The 18,330-nt window shown below is 41.9% G+C and overlaps 1 protein-coding gene across 2 annotated transcripts; it reads right to left on the bottom strand.

Moving 5' to 3' along the window:
• Nucleotides 1-229: 229 nt before the first annotated feature.
• On the bottom strand, nt 230-13,904 carry ZFP3 (ZFP3 zinc finger protein). Of its 2 annotated transcripts, none has more exons than XM_045824589.1 (2): nt 13,813-13,887; nt 230-4,815 (listed from the first exon to the last, which is right to left on the bottom strand). In XM_045824589.1, the coding sequence occupies exon 2, from the start codon at nt 4,805-4,807 to the stop codon at nt 3,311-3,313; it is 1,497 nt and encodes a 498-aa protein (XP_045680545.1). In that variant the 5' UTR covers nt 4,808-4,815; nt 13,813-13,887; the 3' UTR covers nt 230-3,310. The 2 variants fall into 2 exon arrangements, with proteins under 2 accessions (XP_045680545.1, XP_045680544.1); XM_045824588.1 differs by having other exon boundaries at nt 231-4,815; nt 13,574-13,904.
• Nucleotides 13,905-18,330: the final 4,426 nt, after the last annotated feature.

The following is an 18,330-nucleotide window of genomic DNA, read 5'->3' on the forward strand; positions in this document are numbered from 1 at the left end:
GGAGTCACTTAGAAAACATTTTTTAAAGTATCTTAGCCAATAATAATAATACACAGCAGCCCAGAAATAAGTTATGGGGACAAAATCTCAGTAATAAGTTATTTTAAAAACTGACCCATCCAAATGATCAGAATATCTTACATGAAGTTGTGAATCATGAAAAACCATGCACACATACAAATAGGTAACGTGTCCTGTTATGAAAGATGCAGGCTCTCGCCAAGCAGAACAGATCAAGGGCAGAGGGAGGGGCTTATGCAGAGCTGGTGCTCATGGAGCACACACAACGGGTTGGTAAGGTAAGAGTGAAACTTACAGGATGGGGACTTAACACGATAGTAGACACCATATTAAGACCATAATGAAACAGTGTACTTTGGAATAATAAACATTAGAAAGGTATCAAACTAGTAAAATTGTGAAGAAATACTTTACTTATCCAAAGTTAGTATACCAGTAAAACTCCTTTATTAGAGGAGGATAAAAACATACACAGACATAGCTGCAAAAATTCTGAAGGATATTCCTGGGTATTTGGGCAAGTCTTTGAGATCATGAGACTTTTTTTTAATGGGTCTAAAATTAAGAAAATTCATGTTTTTTCTCTTCCTTGATAGAATTCTACTTGCACAAAATTATGATCACCTGTCAAAACTACAGTCAGATTTTGACTCCCAAGTAAATTGAGAGGGGAGGAGGCAAACAAGGAGAGCAATCTTCCTGAGGTAACCGGGTGAGGTGGACAGGAGCAGGGAGTGAGGTGAAAATTTCACCAGAATTCCTCGTTGAAAGATTCTTCTTGAAATAAAATGTGAGACCTAGCCCCCTATGAATATGCTCAGATACAACCAGTCAGTCACCACATCACCTTATATAATAAATGTCCCAAGGAGCGAATTAACTGAATGACCTTTTCTTGAGCTGGGGGGGAGGGGATGAGTTGGTGGGGGCAGGAACTGGATATCTGACAAGAAAAAAGGCATGAGGTCAGTGAGCCCTGAGAGGGAGGACAAAGAGAAAGAACTTCAGTAGCACTTTGGCCAAGGGACTTCTGAGAACTAAATGATAGGATGTAAACCCACTTCTCCACCTCTTACACAATAGCATCTTCAGGAAAGTCCATATTACTCATGGATGTGTTTGTGTGAGGGGATTCTTGGGGGAGCTTGAGGTGGTGCTGGGATCTATATCAAGAGCTGGTAAGGGATAAATGTGGAAAGGAATTATGCAAATGCAGAAATCAGAAGTCAAATGGATAGGTGACATCCACGTTTTATGTGGAATATATGGCCTGGGTATAATTAAATGTGAACTTAAGAGTCACTCACTCATAATTACCCTATAGAAAGAGGTAAGTCAAAGAACTTCTGCTAAGAGTTTGGCTGCTAGAGGCAGAAGTACCTGAAAGGATGTGAAAACTGTGTAATCAACTGTTTATTTGCTCAGTCCTTTTCTCAAGCCAAGGGTGTGAACCTGGGAGATCATATATTGGGGTATAGAATAAACCCACTTGGTGGGTTTGAGCTGTGACCAGTTTTTTCCCCAAGCGCATGATATAAATCCATTATATTCAAATCCATGTAGCAATTACTAATATAAAATGTGCAAATGATTTCAAATAATGCAGTAATGAATCCACCTAGCCACAGCACAGCATAGTGGTTAAGAGCACAGACTAGGACTGCAGTTTGGGTTCTAACACTTACCAGCTGTGTGATTGTGGGTAAGTTACTTAACATCCCTTCTGCCCCTCTTCATCTCTATAATCACCGATGGTTGTGCAACTGTGAATCAACTAAAAAGCATTCAACACTTAAAACAGGTGAATTTTACGGTGTGTAAAGTATACTCAATAAAGCTGTTTTTAAAGAGTATCTAGATCAGAGAGATACTGTAAAAATAAAAATGTAAACTGGCACTGTGCCTGGCACATAGTAAACATTCATAAATACTAGTGATTAGTATTAATATAATAAAGAAGGGATTAAAGAATAGAACACTAAAGATACATAAAGTTAGATTTTTAAAAGAATCAAAGAACTATTGGGTTGGCTGATATTTCAGAGATCACTTAGTTCAACTCCCCTCATTTTACAGTTGAGAAAATTAGGGACCAGCAGGTGAAGTGCCTTAATTTAAAGTATAGTTCTAAAACCAGACCTAAGCCCACTGGATTCCCATCAGTGCAATTCCCACTCCCATCCACTGCCTCAGAAACATGGACACATGAAAAATTGAGAATGTGTTTCCTCAAAGAAGAAAAACACAGAACACAGACAATTCATGTAGAAATGAAGAAAGAGGATCCCGAGACCAAGGGCAAACTGTGAAGAGGCCATCACATCCTGGCCTATCAGTCCAGTGGGATCCACATCATGAGAACATTAAGTGCTTTGGCAAGGAGGCCCTGGTCAGCCAGGTGACCTGGCTCAACACTGTGGCAGGTGCCTGGTGATGGTGAAGCTGCATAGTCCTGTCTGCTACTTTCTGACACAGGATCTGTCAGCAGCAGCAGCAGGAACTGAAGCCAAAAGTAAATGCAGTAGAGTTCTTGGGAGAAGTCAGTCTGAGCAGCCCAAAGCATGAAATAGCTGCTAAATGGCTGTTTTTGCCCAAGTAGTCTGGCCTCACGTTTATCATCCCCTGGCCTTGTTCATCAGTCCCTCTAGATTCTGAGTGCCTTTACTTATGATCCTGTGACTTGCCTGTCAGTTTCCTTCATTGTGGCACCCTCTTCTAGCAGGAGATATGGAATGCCCCAAAGAGTTCCACTTCATTAGTGCTGCCATCTTCTAAGGGAACTGATAGCATGTTTGAAAAATTTTGAAGCTAATAAAAGCTTACTGTATTATTCCAATGTTAAATGTTGGACAAGAGAACAAGGTTTGTCTTCTAGGCCAAGGCTTTCCAAGATTTCAGGGGATAACATTCATTGAGTCAACTCTCATTCTTAGGAGGGGGTAGAATCACATTCCTCCATTTTTCCTGAAGAGTAACAATTTAGACTAAATGGCTGGTACACAGACCCCTAATGGTAGGTGACCCACTAGGGGAGGACAGAGGAAGAAAAGGAAAAAGAACAGAGGAGAATTAAGGCCTGAAACAGCTTTTATGATTTAACTCAGTACATTGAAACTTCTCAATGAATAATTCATAAAAGTGCCTCATCCTATTTGACCAACGGTTTAAATAAAAATCAGTAGAAAGACAGAGGAAGTTCTGTCCATTCATTTGATCTGAGAACTTGGGATGTAGCCTATGATTAAGTCTGACTTTAGCTTTTCCACAGAAAGCTTTCCTTTCTTGTAAGTCACTCCATACAATGAACGCTTTGATGTCGAAGGAGGTGAGAACTCCGACTAAAGGTCTTCTGACATTCTTGGCACTCGTAAGGCTTCTCTCCAGTGTGAATTCTCTGATGTATGATAAGTTGAGAATGCTGGCTGAATGTTTTCTCACACTCATTACATTCATAAGGTTTCTCACCAATGTGAATTTTTTGGTGGAGAAGAAGCTCAGAGTTATCCCAGAAGGTTCTTGCACATTCATTACACTGATGAGGTTTTTCTCCAGTATGAATTCTCTGGTGCACGATAAGATGGGAGGTCCGCCTAAAGGCCTTTCCACACTCAAAGCATTCATAGGGTTTCTCTCCAGTGTGAATTCTCTCATGTCTAAGAAGTTCTGAGTTCCCCCTAAAGGCCTTTCCACATTCCTTACATACATAGGGCTTCTCACCAGTATGAATTCTAATATGTCTAATAATCTCTGAGTTCTGGCCAAAAGTTTTTCCACATTCATTGCATTCATATGGTTTGTCCCCTGTATGAATTCTTTGATGCCGGATAAGCTCAGAACTCTGACCAAAGCCTTTCCCACATTCGTTACACAAATATGGTTTTTCTCCAGTATGAATTTTCTGGTGTCTGATAAGGCCTGAGCTATGCTTGAAGGCTTTGCCACACTCATTGCATTCATGATATCTTTCTTCAGTATGAATTCTCTGATGCTGAATAAGCTGTGAGCTAACCCTAAAGGTCTTCCCACATTCATTACATTCATATGGTTTCTCTCCCGTGTGGATTCTCTGATGTAGAATAAGGGCTGAATTCTGACTGAAGGCTTTACCACATTCTTCACATTTATAAGGTCTCTCTCCAGTATGAATTCTATGATGGTGGATAAGATGTGAACTCTGAATGAAGGCCTTTCCACATTCATTACAAGCAAAGGGTTTCTCTCCCGCATGAATTCTCAGGTGCCTGCGAAGACTTGAGTTAGTTCCAAATGTTTTTCCACATTCTTTGCATTCAAAGGGTTTCTCTCCACTATGAACTCTCATATGCTGGATAAGATGTGAATTCTGATTAAAGGCTTTCCCACATTCTTTACATGTATGAGGTTTTTCTCCCACAGAACTTCTCTGTGTTTTGTTAGGTTCTAAATTCTCTATGATGTTTTGGCCAGAGGTAGCAAATGCCTCTGCTGTAATATCTCCCTGACGTGTAATCAGTCTTGGGCTGGGATTGCACTCTCTCACACTTACATTCTCCTGGTCTTTCTCACTTGAGGGTGATTTCTTAAAGACAATCAACCCTGATGCAAAGTCTCTCTCCTGAGGAGACATCTGCTCCATAATCTCTTCTGTGGACTCTCCTGAATGCCCCTCCAACAAGTCTTCTTCACATGAGGGTCCAAACTCCTGACCCTCGTAAACTACCTTTGGCAGTTTTTCTATTGCCCCATGTAGCTCAGACTCTTCAGAAATTTCTTCCTTGGGAATTATCTCCTTGTTCTCAGTCCCCATCTCACAATCTGAAATGAGAGAAAGTATGTCAAGTGGCTATATCATACCTAAATGAAGCTAATGCTAGAAGAGTATGGAGCTCTGACATGCTCTGACAGCTCTTCAAAAGCAGTCCTGTTATCTGCTGAAATGATAGAATGCTGTTGAGAAGAAAGATATTTAGAATTATGGTGGACATGCCAGACAAACAGCAAATGCTGACTGAAAAGGGTGGGAGAAATGATTAGAGGAAGAGAGTTAAGGAGAGAAACAAGAACTGGAAGGTAAGGAGATGCTGATAAAAGTCCCATGGTATTAACAGTGAGTTGGGGCAGAACCTGAGGTTTGGTAAGAAAAACATTTAGCGAAAATGGTGGCCATATTAATACATGGTACATGGAAAAGTCTGAGAGATGGGGCAAAAGAAATGACTAATACAAACAAGTTTTGGATTTATAGAAAAAGTAATAAAAAAATAAGTAGCAAGAAGAACTATCCTGAGTCTAGTCCTCCGGTGCTCACCAGCTCTACAGAACAGGGGACTGTATATATACCCATTCAAACGTTAACTTGAGTTAGCTATAACTAGCACAGAAGTAACTATCCTTGCTCTCTTATAATTGGATGAAGTAAGGTTCTAGCTTAATTTTCTCCAGACAGTTAGTAAATTGTATAAATAACTACTTTCTTTTCTCTACTGATTTGAAATGCCATCTATAGCACAATCTATATATATTTGGTTAATTTCTGGGTCAATTTTCAGACCCCATTCAGTTCTGTTAATCTGTTTATTCCCTCTCTAATACCAAAGTGTTCAATATACTATAGCTTTATTAAAATGTTTAATGTTAGAGAAAGTTCACTCTCATTAGTCTTTTTTCCACATATTTCTTATTTTTATATTTTTCTAAATAAATTTTAGCATAATTTTGCAAAATCTCCTAACATCCTGATGTTTTGTATCTACCATGTCTCTTTATGAATCTTCTTTTAGCACATTTTTGCATATTTCCTAACTGGTTCTATTTACATATATAGCAATACTATTGACTTTTACATACTAATTTTATAATTGGCCCCTTTATAGAAGTTTCTCAGTATTTTTATAGATCTACAGCCTATGCTTTTTTAAAACTTCTAAAATGCTGTGCCAAAGATTTTTAATTATTATCCAAAAATCTATTCTTCCATACCTCATCAGCAAGAGAATTATGAAATTTTTTTAGGGTAGCAATAAGCCTACCTAAAGAAATAAATTCTCAGACTTCTTCACAGCTAAGTATTGACATGTGACTAACTTCTGGCCAACAAGACAGTAAGATGCAAATGAAAGAACACAGGACATACAGTAAGTCTCTTTTAGGGTGAAGGGATGCACTCCTTCACCCTCTTCTTCCATGCTGTGCCTGAGGTGTGAGCTGGTAGCTAGAGTGCCATCTTGAACCATGAATACATTGGAATACCCTATGACAGGATCAGAGCTGAACGGGATGGGGGTCCCTGACAAGTCCATGGAGCTGCCATAGCAGCCCTGGTATGCCTGCCTCTGGAGTTCTTTTATTTAAGAAATAAGCTTTGCCTCTGGAGTTCTTTTATTTAAGAAATAAGCTTTGCCTTGTTTGAACCATTAGTTGCTGTTTTTTGGATTTTTTTGTGGGGACGAGGGTTTTGGGGGTTTTTTTGTTTGTTTGCTTGTTTTGTTTTGTTTTGTGTTTAATGAAGCCAAACCTATTCCAAACTGGTACAATGCCCCCAGGAATTTAGCTGTCCCAGTCACAGAAATTGAAATGATGGGAGAATAAGCCTGGCCTCTGTTGAGGTAGTAAGCAACGTAGAGCTAATATAGACAGGGGTTTTTGCCTAGGCGAGTGCATTTTTGTACCATAGCAAATGTGAGGAGTATAGTCCTCCCATCAGTAAAAGTTATTAACTGTGGAAGGTAATTCTCAAGGGGGAGAGGTAAATATGGGGCTTTATCCTTTAGAAAATGCAGTGTTATGGAATGGTTTTTAAGCCAAGGGGTGACACAGTCCACTGTCAGACTAGCATTTCAGGTAGATGCACACTAGTGGCCATTTAGTGACTGAACTATACAGTAGTATGTCTAGACATAGGAAGATCAGTTAGGTTGATGCAGTCATCAAGGTAAAGGGTCATTAAATCTAGCCATGGCAACTGCAGTGGTGAATGAAAAGGACACATACTGGAGAAATATTTAAGAGGACAAATTCTGTAAGATGTGGTGTGTGAAGAATAGGGATGAGTCCAAGATGATGCCAGATCTCCCTTTATTTGAGGAATGGTAATTAGATGGACAGTGGTACCACTGAGGTTGGGAATACTGGAGGAGCAGCTAGTTTAGAAAGGAAGATGATAGATGGGCTCTATTTTGAACTATATGAATTTCAAAATATCCATATAAAGGTATCAAGGAATCAGTCAAAATATATTAGTCTAAAGTTTAGAAGAGTCAGGACTAGAAATACAGACTTGAGAGTACTTAGCATAAATGGTATGAGCATAGTATGAGAATTGTCAGATATACTGAGGACAGCTAACATTTAAGGGTACTCCAATTATCTCCCATCTTCATCTCCAGATCTTTCTACCTATCTCCACCTTGCTCTCTGCCCCAGATGGCTACCCTATACAGCATATATCAACAGGCCATCTGGCTTCTGGTTGGGTTCCATCAATGGGGAGGCCCAGCAGGCAGCTGGAAGTAGGGACAATAGTGAGGTCAGAATATTTATTCTCCTAGTTCCTATGAGATCACCTTGTGCTCATGGTCTTCCTCAATGGTAGGTCATTACTCCTCTCAAGGAGTTATCCTACTCAAATGTCTAAACAACTGGGTTCTCCATTAACCTCTCCTATCTTTGGTCTCTTATGACCACTCCACTGTTGCCTCAACACCCTGTCCACACATATATCATTTATAATTAACCTCTTTGCAAATAAACCCTCCTGAAATTATCCCAATTTGCATCAAGTATCTGTTTCCTGTTAGGACCTTAATGATAAAAGGGTGGGTAGAGGGAGAGAAGCCTGCCAAAAAAAGAGAAAAAATGGTTAATGAAGTAGGAGAAGAACCAGAATACAATGTCAGAGAGAATTAAAAAGTGACACATGCATTGAGATATCCAGTAGAATAAGAATTGGAAAACCCCTACTGGGACAATTGGATGGTTACAGATGATCTGTGAGAACAGATTCAGTAGAATGACAAAACAGAAGCCAGTGACAGTATACTGATTAGTAAATTTGCTGCTTCTTTTAAAAAATTTTGGATGAAAGGAGAGGATGAAGATGGGCAGTAGCATTAAAGGTCAAAGAAGAATTTTCTGTGAAGGGAAAGACTTGAACATGTTTATATTAGAAGTGATGGTGCCAGTAGAGAAATAGGGGTTAGGAGCGAAAAGATGAGATTACTGAAGAAATGAAGACTCTGAGAGGCAGGAGACACTGGAGTCAAGTACTGAGGGAAGGGGAAAGTGGCAATTTTGGGGTGACCTTAGGACTGCCCTTCTTTCTCTGCCCAGCCTCTCTCAGTCATCCTCAGGGTGGTAGTTACTACCACCTTCCTACCCTGGGGCCTTCCTAGTCACTCATCAGTGCAGCCCTAGTAAGGGCCCCCACAAACCCCCACCTCCAGCACCTGTTAGGAACTTGATCTCCTACTGGAATCCTGAAGCCCTGGAAACTCTTTGTGCTACCCCTCAAAATGACATGGAATCTTTGTCACCTTTCCCTGCCATGTCATCTTCTCTCATTTTTCCATGGAGTAAGGAGCAAGCACCCAAAAGCGGATTTCTTCTTTCTGTTGAAAGTTTTGAAAATATAGACAATATGTATCCATATAATTGTAAGGATCCATTGTAGAGAATTTAGCTATCTTCTTCACCTGTGGTACCATTTGAGTGGGGAAGTACTGTCTTAAACAAATTTCTCTCTAATACTCAGCCAAGAACAAGTTCCACAGGCTGGTATTTCAGTCCCTATCTACTTCCAGCCCTCTCTGGCCTTTCCTTTTCACCCTCATCTCTCCCATAGTTACTTCTTTTCTATCATTTAGCTCTTTACAAAGTCATCATTCATAGAACCTAAATCTGTACCACACCATATGAAAAAATCACTTGTCCACAGTAAAACAAGATAAAGATATAAAAGTTAGGTATGTACCTATCCCCAGATTCAGAATCTGGTTCAAAATTCAAATCCAAAAAGTATTCCCTCACTAAAGTCGACCCTGTCTGACCATTCTTTTGCTTTGCATTCTACCAGTGACACAATATTAATGTCATTTATTAAATAGTTCTTTACAGAGGTACCTTCTCATATACAAATCAAAGCAAATCTCCAGTTGATTGATTTTCCCAGAGGCACAGCCACACATTAAATCTCATCCTAATATGGAAACACTCCACTACTCATAGCCTAAATTTACATTTCCAAATATAATTTCCTATCTTTCTGTTTCTCACTTCTTTACTTTTCTACACTGAAATTAACTCTTTGGAGAGAAATAAGAGGGAGGTGCCACCGGAGGAGTAAGTTGACCACTCTTGGCCCTCAGTCAGGGGAATGACAAGCAGACCTCTACCGGATCTCCACAGTTCAGCATAGGGTCTTCAACTCTGCAGACCTGGATTTGTTTTTCTCAGTGCACCCAAGAGTAGGCTCAGAAAGCCTCATTCACGAAATACTGATGCATAAACCAGATACCCACCTGTTAATTAATGATGAGAAATAAAACTTTAAAAGATGAAAATCTACAATGGGAAGCCACATAAAATACTGAAAATTGCCCTAGCTGGTATGGCTCAGTGGATTGAGAGACAGCCTGAGAAACAAAGGGTTGCAGTTCAGTTCCCAGTATAGGGCACATACCTGTGTTGCAGGCCAAGTCCCTGGTGGGGGGCATGTGAGATGCAACCACTCATTGATGTTTCTCTCTCTCTTTCTCCCTCCCTTCCCCTCTCTAAGTATATATAAATAAAGAAAACCTTTAAAATAAACACTGAAAAATGTTTAATAGGCTTGAAATCTAGCAAGACTTTTAAAAAACATTTTATTTACTTATTTTTAGAGAGAAGGGAAGGAAGAGAGAAAAACAGGGAGAGAAACATCAATGTGCGGTTGCCTCTCATGTGCCCTTTATGGGGGACCTGGCCTGCAACCCAGGCATGTGCCCTGACTGGGAATCAAACCAGCGACCCTTTTGTTCACAGGCCAGCACTCAATCCTCTGAGCCACACCAGCTAGGGCAAGATTTTTTTTTTTTTATGAATTGCTCTTAAATAATGACTCTTTGCCTGAAATTAGGCTAGATGCCTAAAAATCAACTGGAAAATCTGTTAAAATATACTAATTTCCCACCTCAGAACCCTCAGAATCAGAATGTCCAGGGGTGGCCAAGGGATCTGTATTTTCTGTATTTTTAACAAGTGCCCCAGATGATTCTGATGCCCCACAAGATTTAAAAACCACTGTGTTAGACAGTGTTAATTAACAAATGAATTTATCCCACTCTCAGTCTGGTGCATCCATCCCAACCCAAGGTCTTGTCTACCAAATAACTAAACACATATGTAAAGCAGCATTATTATAGATACACAGCCAATTCTCACTCTTTTTTCCTACCTTCCACCTTAACTGCTCCTACCATTCCCTAAACTTCTGAGAACAGACAGGGAAGATATAATACAATTAACTAGATCCCCTTTTCTGAGTTAAAAATCACATTCCTCCTAAGCTTATCAGACTGACCCTAGCTAGATACAGTGACTGGACCTGAGTTTGCCCAAACTGCCTAAGTCAGAGTTTACAATGACCTCTTGTGATAGCAGTATCACTTAATCCTTTTAATTTACCTGCCAAAAATCATATTGCAATTTGCAGTAAAAAAAAAAATTTAAATAATCTATCAGCCTACAGTCTGATTTGGTCTTTTGAAACTTTTGTTGAAAGCATATATTGGGATTTAAATTACAACAGGTCCAGGAATCATTTACTTCCTCAACAAACTCTCCTTTTAGGTGGTACTCCAGAGATTTGTCTACGCCAGAGTAATAATACACCACAGTAAAATCAGAAAGGCATAAGCGACACATATATCCTTCTTTTGTAGAGGAGGAAAAGAGAAAGCTATACACCACAAGCCCATTTTCAAATAGATTGGTGGTAAGCAAGGGTAAATTTTGAAGTCAAAGACCTAGAAAGAAACCGATCCCCATTCAATAATCCATGTGCCCACAGACATTACAGAAAGGATTTGTGTACCTCCTCCATGATTTCAGTTCAAAGACTACTGCACAACAGCACATGGGGCAAAGCCTCAGAAGCCAGGAAGTACAGGAGAAATAAAGGAACAGAAAGAACATTCTAACTTCAATGTAGTATGTGCAGAGTTGGGGTAGATAAAGAAGTGAGGATGCACTGACCTTTTAATGTGGAGAGTAATGATGAGCACTTACTATGTACTGTGTGCTAAGCAATTTATAGACAACAGGTTGTTAAACCCTCACAATCTCCTTATTAGGCAAGTATGCTGGAGAGCATCACAGTGAGGAGGAATCCATCAGCATGCTTTCCTGTCTTTCTCCAGCAACACTTCTGATGGCCTAGAGCAAGCTGGGAGTCAGGATATACACAGTGGAAGAATGAGGGAGTGAGGGGCTTGAGGATACTAGCCAGAACATAGCCGAGATGACTGAGATAGGGAGGCAAATGAAGTAGGGGAAGGAGGGAGGAGTAGGATACTAACAGATGGAGGTTACAGAGAAGGTGAAGAACGTGGTGAGCACAAGGAACCAAGGGCAGGTGTCCAGGAAACTGGCATGAGGTTTAATATTGAAATGTCAAAATTTATAATATACTAAAAATAATATCCTTTGCAACCATTCAAATTTATGACAAAAAGATGAAACATTTTAGACATCAACTTACAAATAATGTAAGGGGATACAAAGCTTTTCAAATTATTTTATGGGGTATTTGAGGAAAAAGAATGCAGTGGCCTTGCTCTCAGAGCTCCAGGAGTGAACCCCAACTGAGTCAACCCAGTCAAATTAAAGCTATCCCCCTTGCAAGTGACCATTCAAAACAGCAGGGATTGGTTCAGAAATGGACACATGCCTTCCTCTGGCTCAATGATAGTCTGAGAAAGCTTGCAGGGAGATTATGAGAACAGCTTCTTGCCATCCTGAGAGAAGTCACAGGAAGAGAAGTCTACGTGTGGTTGCCTGCAACTGCTGCTGCCATTTTGCTCCCACGTTGTGGATGAAGGCAGGTACAGCTCAGAAAATTGAGGAAAAATGGAGCCAGGGCCAAAAGATTAAATGTCCTGAAACCCTTTACCTGTTGTCTTCCAATTATGAGAGCTTATACATCACATTAAGCCAGCTTGAGTTGTAGTCTTACTTGTAGACAAAAGCATTTTAACTGATGTAAATACTCTCCCTTAACTTCTGAAAGGGCAGATATTAGTATCTCCCTTAACTTCTGAAAGGGCAGATATTAGTATATCTAGGGTAAGAATCACCTCCTCCCTGAAGTCTTCACTAACACCTGCAGGAAGGTAGTTCTCTCTTGGTCCTCTGAACCAGCATTTAATTCACCTCTTTCTTTGTATGACAGTATCATGTCACTTCCTGTTCATTGCTTTCCAAGACCTACAGAATAAAAACTTAGCCTGGCTCATAATGTCCTCCTGGTCAGGCTCCTGTCTCCCTCTCCATCTCCTGTCTGGTGCTCTCCAATGACATTTGAAAGTTGTAGCCATGCTCTGGGTCCTACAAGAGCAAACACTTCCTATTCTAGAAAGCTTCTTTGCCTTTGCAAACAGATTATTCCCACTGCCTGCCCGCCTTGTACACTTAACATCTATAGGACTCAGCTCCAGCAAGCTCCAGCACAGAGTCCCTTCTGTTTTCTTCCCCTTCCCTGCCCCTAAAACTCCTTGATTTTGTAGCAGTTACCTCATTGTATTATTAGTCTATTTTCATGTATGCTTTCTTCTTTATAACCTGAGCAGGAACGATGTTTTTCATTGCGGTATTCCCAGTGCCTAGAAGATTTCAGGTACTTGGCAAATATTTGTTAAATGACTCTGTGTAAATGTCTTACCTGCATAACGAAACTGGGATACCCTTGAGGACTAACTGGATATTTCATTCATTTTGTATCTAAAGAGCCTAAAACAATGTCTGATACATGGCTGATCACAATAACTATTTGTGAAAATAACTACCTTTTCCCAATCCGGATGACATTTAACTTAAGCACTACTATCCTTTCCGCTGTCCTCCTGGTTCCCGCAATCAAGAAGGCTCGATTACCTGTCTCCTTTCCAGTACTAACCCTCATAAGCCAATATCCTGTCTGCCAGTATAAGGCACCATATGCCAAGGGAGTCTTAGGTTTTTGACACTGCCCTACCATTCTGGCCCCGCTGTTTACTTGGGGATGGTATGTCAGAAAACCACAGCTCCTACTGGCCCCGCACCTCGGGACCGAAAAAGGGGGTGCCCCTGCTTCTTCCGTCCTAGAGGTTGACGGGCACGGAACCGCAGTGGGGATGGACCCTAGCAGGATCCAGGCCCCACAACTTCAGTGTGCAGGTGGGAAATGAAGGCCCGAGCTGACCATAAAGTCCAAGGTCACACAGCGAACCCAAGTCAGGAACCAGGAACGGGCCTAAATGTTGGGTTTCCGCTCGGCTTAAGGGCCGGGAAGTCGGGAGCCTAGAGCCCTCCTCCCTCCCGCCGGAACGGAATGAGGTCTCACCGCAGGCCGCCACTGCCCCACGCTTGCTCCGCTTGGGCTCCCGGGGCTGCTCAGCCCGCTGGCACAGAACCCGCAGCTGTTGTCTGGGTTTCACTGATGACAGCCATCGGCTACTTCCGGTACCCGGCCCGCACTCCAGCCAATCTACGTGCGCCCACTCCGCTGGAGAAGCAGGCGGTTCGCACGCCAAAGCCACCTCCCCTTTTCCAGCGTTTCTTTCTGAGTGTTCGCTCCATTACCTGAGCGCCCTCTCACCGTTGCCTGCCAAAGCTGCTACCTGGAGTGGCCCTGTGACTCAGCGGAGGCCCACTTCAGCCCCAGGACCTCTAACGAGCTGAGTCCTCCGGATTCCTAGAACGGCTCCAGGGATGCACTTCCGCCCTTTGACAGGCCGCTCTGCACGGTGGTGTCGCTCCCTGAGCAAGGACCTGGGCTTTGAGAAATTGTGAGTGGGCTTCGCTTCTTCAGGGGCAGAGGTTGCGGGGTCTTCTTAACACCCCCACCTGCATCTCTTATCCCACCACTACCCTTCCTGAGTTCCATTAGTCTGGTAATTACACACCCTGGATCCCAGGAAGATGCTGAGAAGGAAGGGAGACCAGCTCTGAGGTCATGGAAGGCTTATTGGAGGAAGGGAGTGATGTTTGGGCCAAATTCTGCAGGATGAATGGGAATTATCCAGAGTGAGTGGGAGAGCGGTTCGGACAATGGGGACAGCATTCTACACTCGCCTTTTTACCTCTTGAACAAGTGAGATGAAGCTCTTCTCACCTCAGACTGTTTGTACTTGTTACTTCCTCTGTTCTTCGTTACGCAGGATTCTTGTTATTCAGGTCTCAGTTCAAAGGTAAACTGGTTGGAGAAGCCTTCCATCCCACCTAATGTTGCCTCAAACTAACTACCCCTCCCAAATACCGACTACAGAAAAGGACTATTATTGGCCCTATTTGGGTCTGCTGCTCGCCCCTGGACTAATCATTGTATTCAGGGGAACGGGACAGTAGGATGAGCCAAATCCCGGTCACATTCTACCCCAATCATGGGGGCAGGCTTCTGTGTTTGCCTCACCATAAAGGGTGACTATTCTCAGAGAGGAATACTGTGTATATATATCCAGTATACAACCTAGCAGAAAAGAAAACTTTCTCTTGAGTTCACCATTGAGGTAAGGCTCTAAACTCTAAGGTCCATCACTTTAGCCACTCTCCCACCAATATCCTTAACTCTAGCCTTAATGTCTGCAACTTCCAAGAAGTTTGTTAACCTCACATTAGTTGGAATATCCATTTTCCTTGTCCAGGCTGTTAATAACTAGTGAGGAAAATATTACACTTTGGAGATGAGCCCCAAGATAAATGTATGATTTCCACTGTCCAGAATAATTTTGTGTTTCCCTAGTCAGCTTGCCTGCCATTTTCCATGATTGCTATTTCAACCTTCCCCATTCTGCTCAAGCCACTATCCTGATCCAAGAGGAGTCAATTACCATCACAATAGCCAGCTGTATTCATCCCAAGCCCAGACTACAAAAGTATCTTTCCTCAGAACCAAGGGTGGGGGATGTTTGGTTCTACTAGGTACTTTTACCTAGTGTACATGCATTAATGGGCATCTGCCTCAAGAGCCTCGATCAGTGATTCTCAAACTTGGCTGCACATTGGAATCCCCTGAGAACCTTTAAAATGCTGATGTCCAGTGTCATCCATATACATTCTGTTGAAATTGATCTCAGATATAGTCTGAGAAAGTTGTTTGTTTGTTTGTTTGTTTGTTTGTTTTTTGAGAGGGAGTGTTTGTTTTTGGAGTGTTTGTGTTTTTAGCTTTCCAAGTAATTCTAACATACAGCTAACAAGGTTGAAAACCAAAAGCCTAGGTCAGTGATTCTCAAAATGTGGTCTCTGAATCAGTAACTTGGGGGTTGGAGCTTAACAATCTGTATTTAAGAAGACCTTCAGGGGTTCTGACGCACACTAAAGTTTGGGTGTGACTGGCCCTGATATTGACAGTGCTTCATGTGATCAATCCCTGCATGTGAGTTAGACAGGAAAAGGATAAGCTGTATCTTCCCAGCGGCTCCCCTACCCACCTGCTTTATTATACTAGCCAATTAGGGGCCATGTGGAGCAATGGGAATCTACTGAGGGAAGAGGACTAAGGTTTATGATCCACAAATACCATTCCCATTCCAGTGTATAGGCGGATATGTATGACTGGGGAGAGGCTGATGTTTCACGGTCTCCTGATAGGCTCAAGATTTTCAATGAATTGATTTTTATAGGTAAGTATAAGAAGTTTTGCTCCTCTTGAAAAAAAATGGCAGGTAGGAACCTTGCCTGCCTTATTCAATTCACACAGGTACAGGCACATGAAAAATAAAAGACATACTGTTCATGTTCACCCTGGTCCATTCTCTTCTATCCATGGAACACATGGGGAGGAGGGCTCCCAGCACTAGCTACCCTCATTTCTAATACTTTAAATCACACCATCTCTCTAATTAGCTTACAACTCTGTTGGGGGCCTGGTGCTGATTGTAATTATATTTTCAGTTGTCTATGGACCACATTCCAAGCTATTACCAAACTGTAAATAACAACTCAATGTCATCTCAGATGGCACATAAGTGTAAGCCATTGTTAGAATTCTGGAAGAAATAACCACAAGCAGCCCCCTTGAAAATCTTCAGGTCTTTCAAAACCCCCTCTCTCACAGGTGCAGGTCCCTGAATAGTGTCATTTTGTTCAACATCACTTTGTTGGGACATTGTTGAGATGCCATAGGAACTTAACTCTTGTTTATATCAAATAGCCTGTGGTAAAACTGGTTTTGTTATATGTCGTTTCACTTCAAGTCACAGACCTGTCAACAATGGTAAGTGAGGACCAGCTGTATAACTCTGGGCCAGTTTATGATTTAACACTAGGACACAGGCTGGGATAGCTTCCTCTTCCTGTGAACTTCTCTCCTCCTCCCACTGTCACACATCCACTTTTTAGATCTCTGGCCTTGATCTTATTTTCTTGATCCTGCCTTTCTTCTCTTCTTTTAACTAGCCAAATTTACACACCTGAAGTTTCACTCAGTATGGCAAAAATGCATCTTGCCTTTGTGACCTAACCATTTCCTATGAACACAGCTTTACCCTAGATAAGCAGAGTGTTCCTTGAGAAATGAGACTATGTACATGTCCCTGAGAAGCACTAGCCATGATGCATCCATTTCAGTAGAACCCAGCTGACCTGAAATCCTCATATCTCACCTCCGCACACAACCGGCTTAAGCGGAGTCAAGGTTCAATTAAGTCTTTGGTGCTCCCCTCACACCTCCATCAATGCAGAAGAAAAAGGTAAAACAGAAAGTCAACCGCCTTCTCCAGGGTTAACAATTATACCGAGGAATCCAGGGAGACCACTTCTGAGCCTGACCTAGCAAGGTCATGTTTTCAGTTCTAGGATAGCAGATCCTTCTTGGACAAGTCTCTAAGCTGAAAAGGTGCCTCCAGAGTCCACATCTCTCAGGTGAAACTATGGCCCCTTTCACATAGGATAAAATGCAACAACACCTGAAACCTCAGCTTCCTAATAACTGTTCCATGGTTTGGTGTCAGGTGCAGAGGAAGAGAAGAAAAGGTTGCCTGGGTGCAAGGATCAGTGCTTGGCTTTGAGAAAGGAAGTTGGAAGCAGTAGAAGGTGTTGCACTGGAAATAACAGCAGAGTATACAAGGGAGCAAGTGATCCGAAGGCAAAGCAGAAGACAGCTGTACCGCAGCATATAAGGCTCTTTACCAGGGCTCTGGAGTCTTCACAAAGTTATCAAAATAATCAGCACACTTGCTACCAGGTTTAAGACATCACTGAGCCATAACTGTGCCCCTGACCACTGAGCCCCAAGTCCAGCTAACTGCCACTAATTAGTCCGAATTTGTGTTTGAGTAGAAATTATTTGCCCTGCCAGGGCAAATATCCTACATGAATATTTCTGAGGCTCTTTTTTTAGAGAAAATAACATGAGAGGAAAATCAAGTCTCAGTGTCTCCCACCATCACAGGGACATAAATTCCACATGTGACTAGAGAACCATGGGACTGCCAGAATGACTCCGAATTCTGTTCTCATGGTGTCATTTTCCAGCTGAATGTGGCCCATCAAAAAATCTTAGATGAACTATTTAGTCCTCCAATAAGATCTCTTCTCTATGACTCAGCTTTCCTCCTCTCACGAATGTGACCATTTGCCATCTCCCACACTCTGATTACTCACTATTCATTCTGTGTATTCACTTATGCCATGAGCCTGCTCACAATGCTGACCTTGTTCCACTGCCACTGAAATCCACAATTGCGATACTACCTCAGGGTCCCTCTCAAGAGGCTTAATTCTGCTGCAAACATCCACAAATTCTCTCTCTAGACTTATCTTGGGCTCATTGCCTTTCCCCCTCCATCAAACTCACTCTACCCCTGCAGTACTGAGTCATTAAAATGATCCTCCTTGACCTCATTGTGTTCATACCATATAAGAAATCATGTAGCCCTGGCTGGTGTAGCTCAGTAGGTTGAGCACAAGTCTGCAAACCAAAAGTTTGCTGGTTCAATTCCTGCAAAACCCATGCCTGGGTTGTGGGACAGGTCCCCAGTTGGGGGCACTCGAGAGGCAGCCACACATTGATGTTTCTCACCATCTCTTTCTCCCTCCCCCTCCCCCTACTAAAAATAAATAAATGAAATCATGTATAAGTCTTATCCACATGAGCAAAAT

This window comes from Phyllostomus hastatus, unplaced genomic scaffold (genome assembly GCF_019186645.2).
Source record: "Phyllostomus hastatus isolate PE091 unplaced genomic scaffold, TTU_PhHast_1.1 phas_scaffold_55, whole genome shotgun sequence".
In the NCBI taxonomy this organism is placed as follows: Eukaryota; Metazoa; Chordata; class Mammalia; order Chiroptera; family Phyllostomidae; genus Phyllostomus; species Phyllostomus hastatus.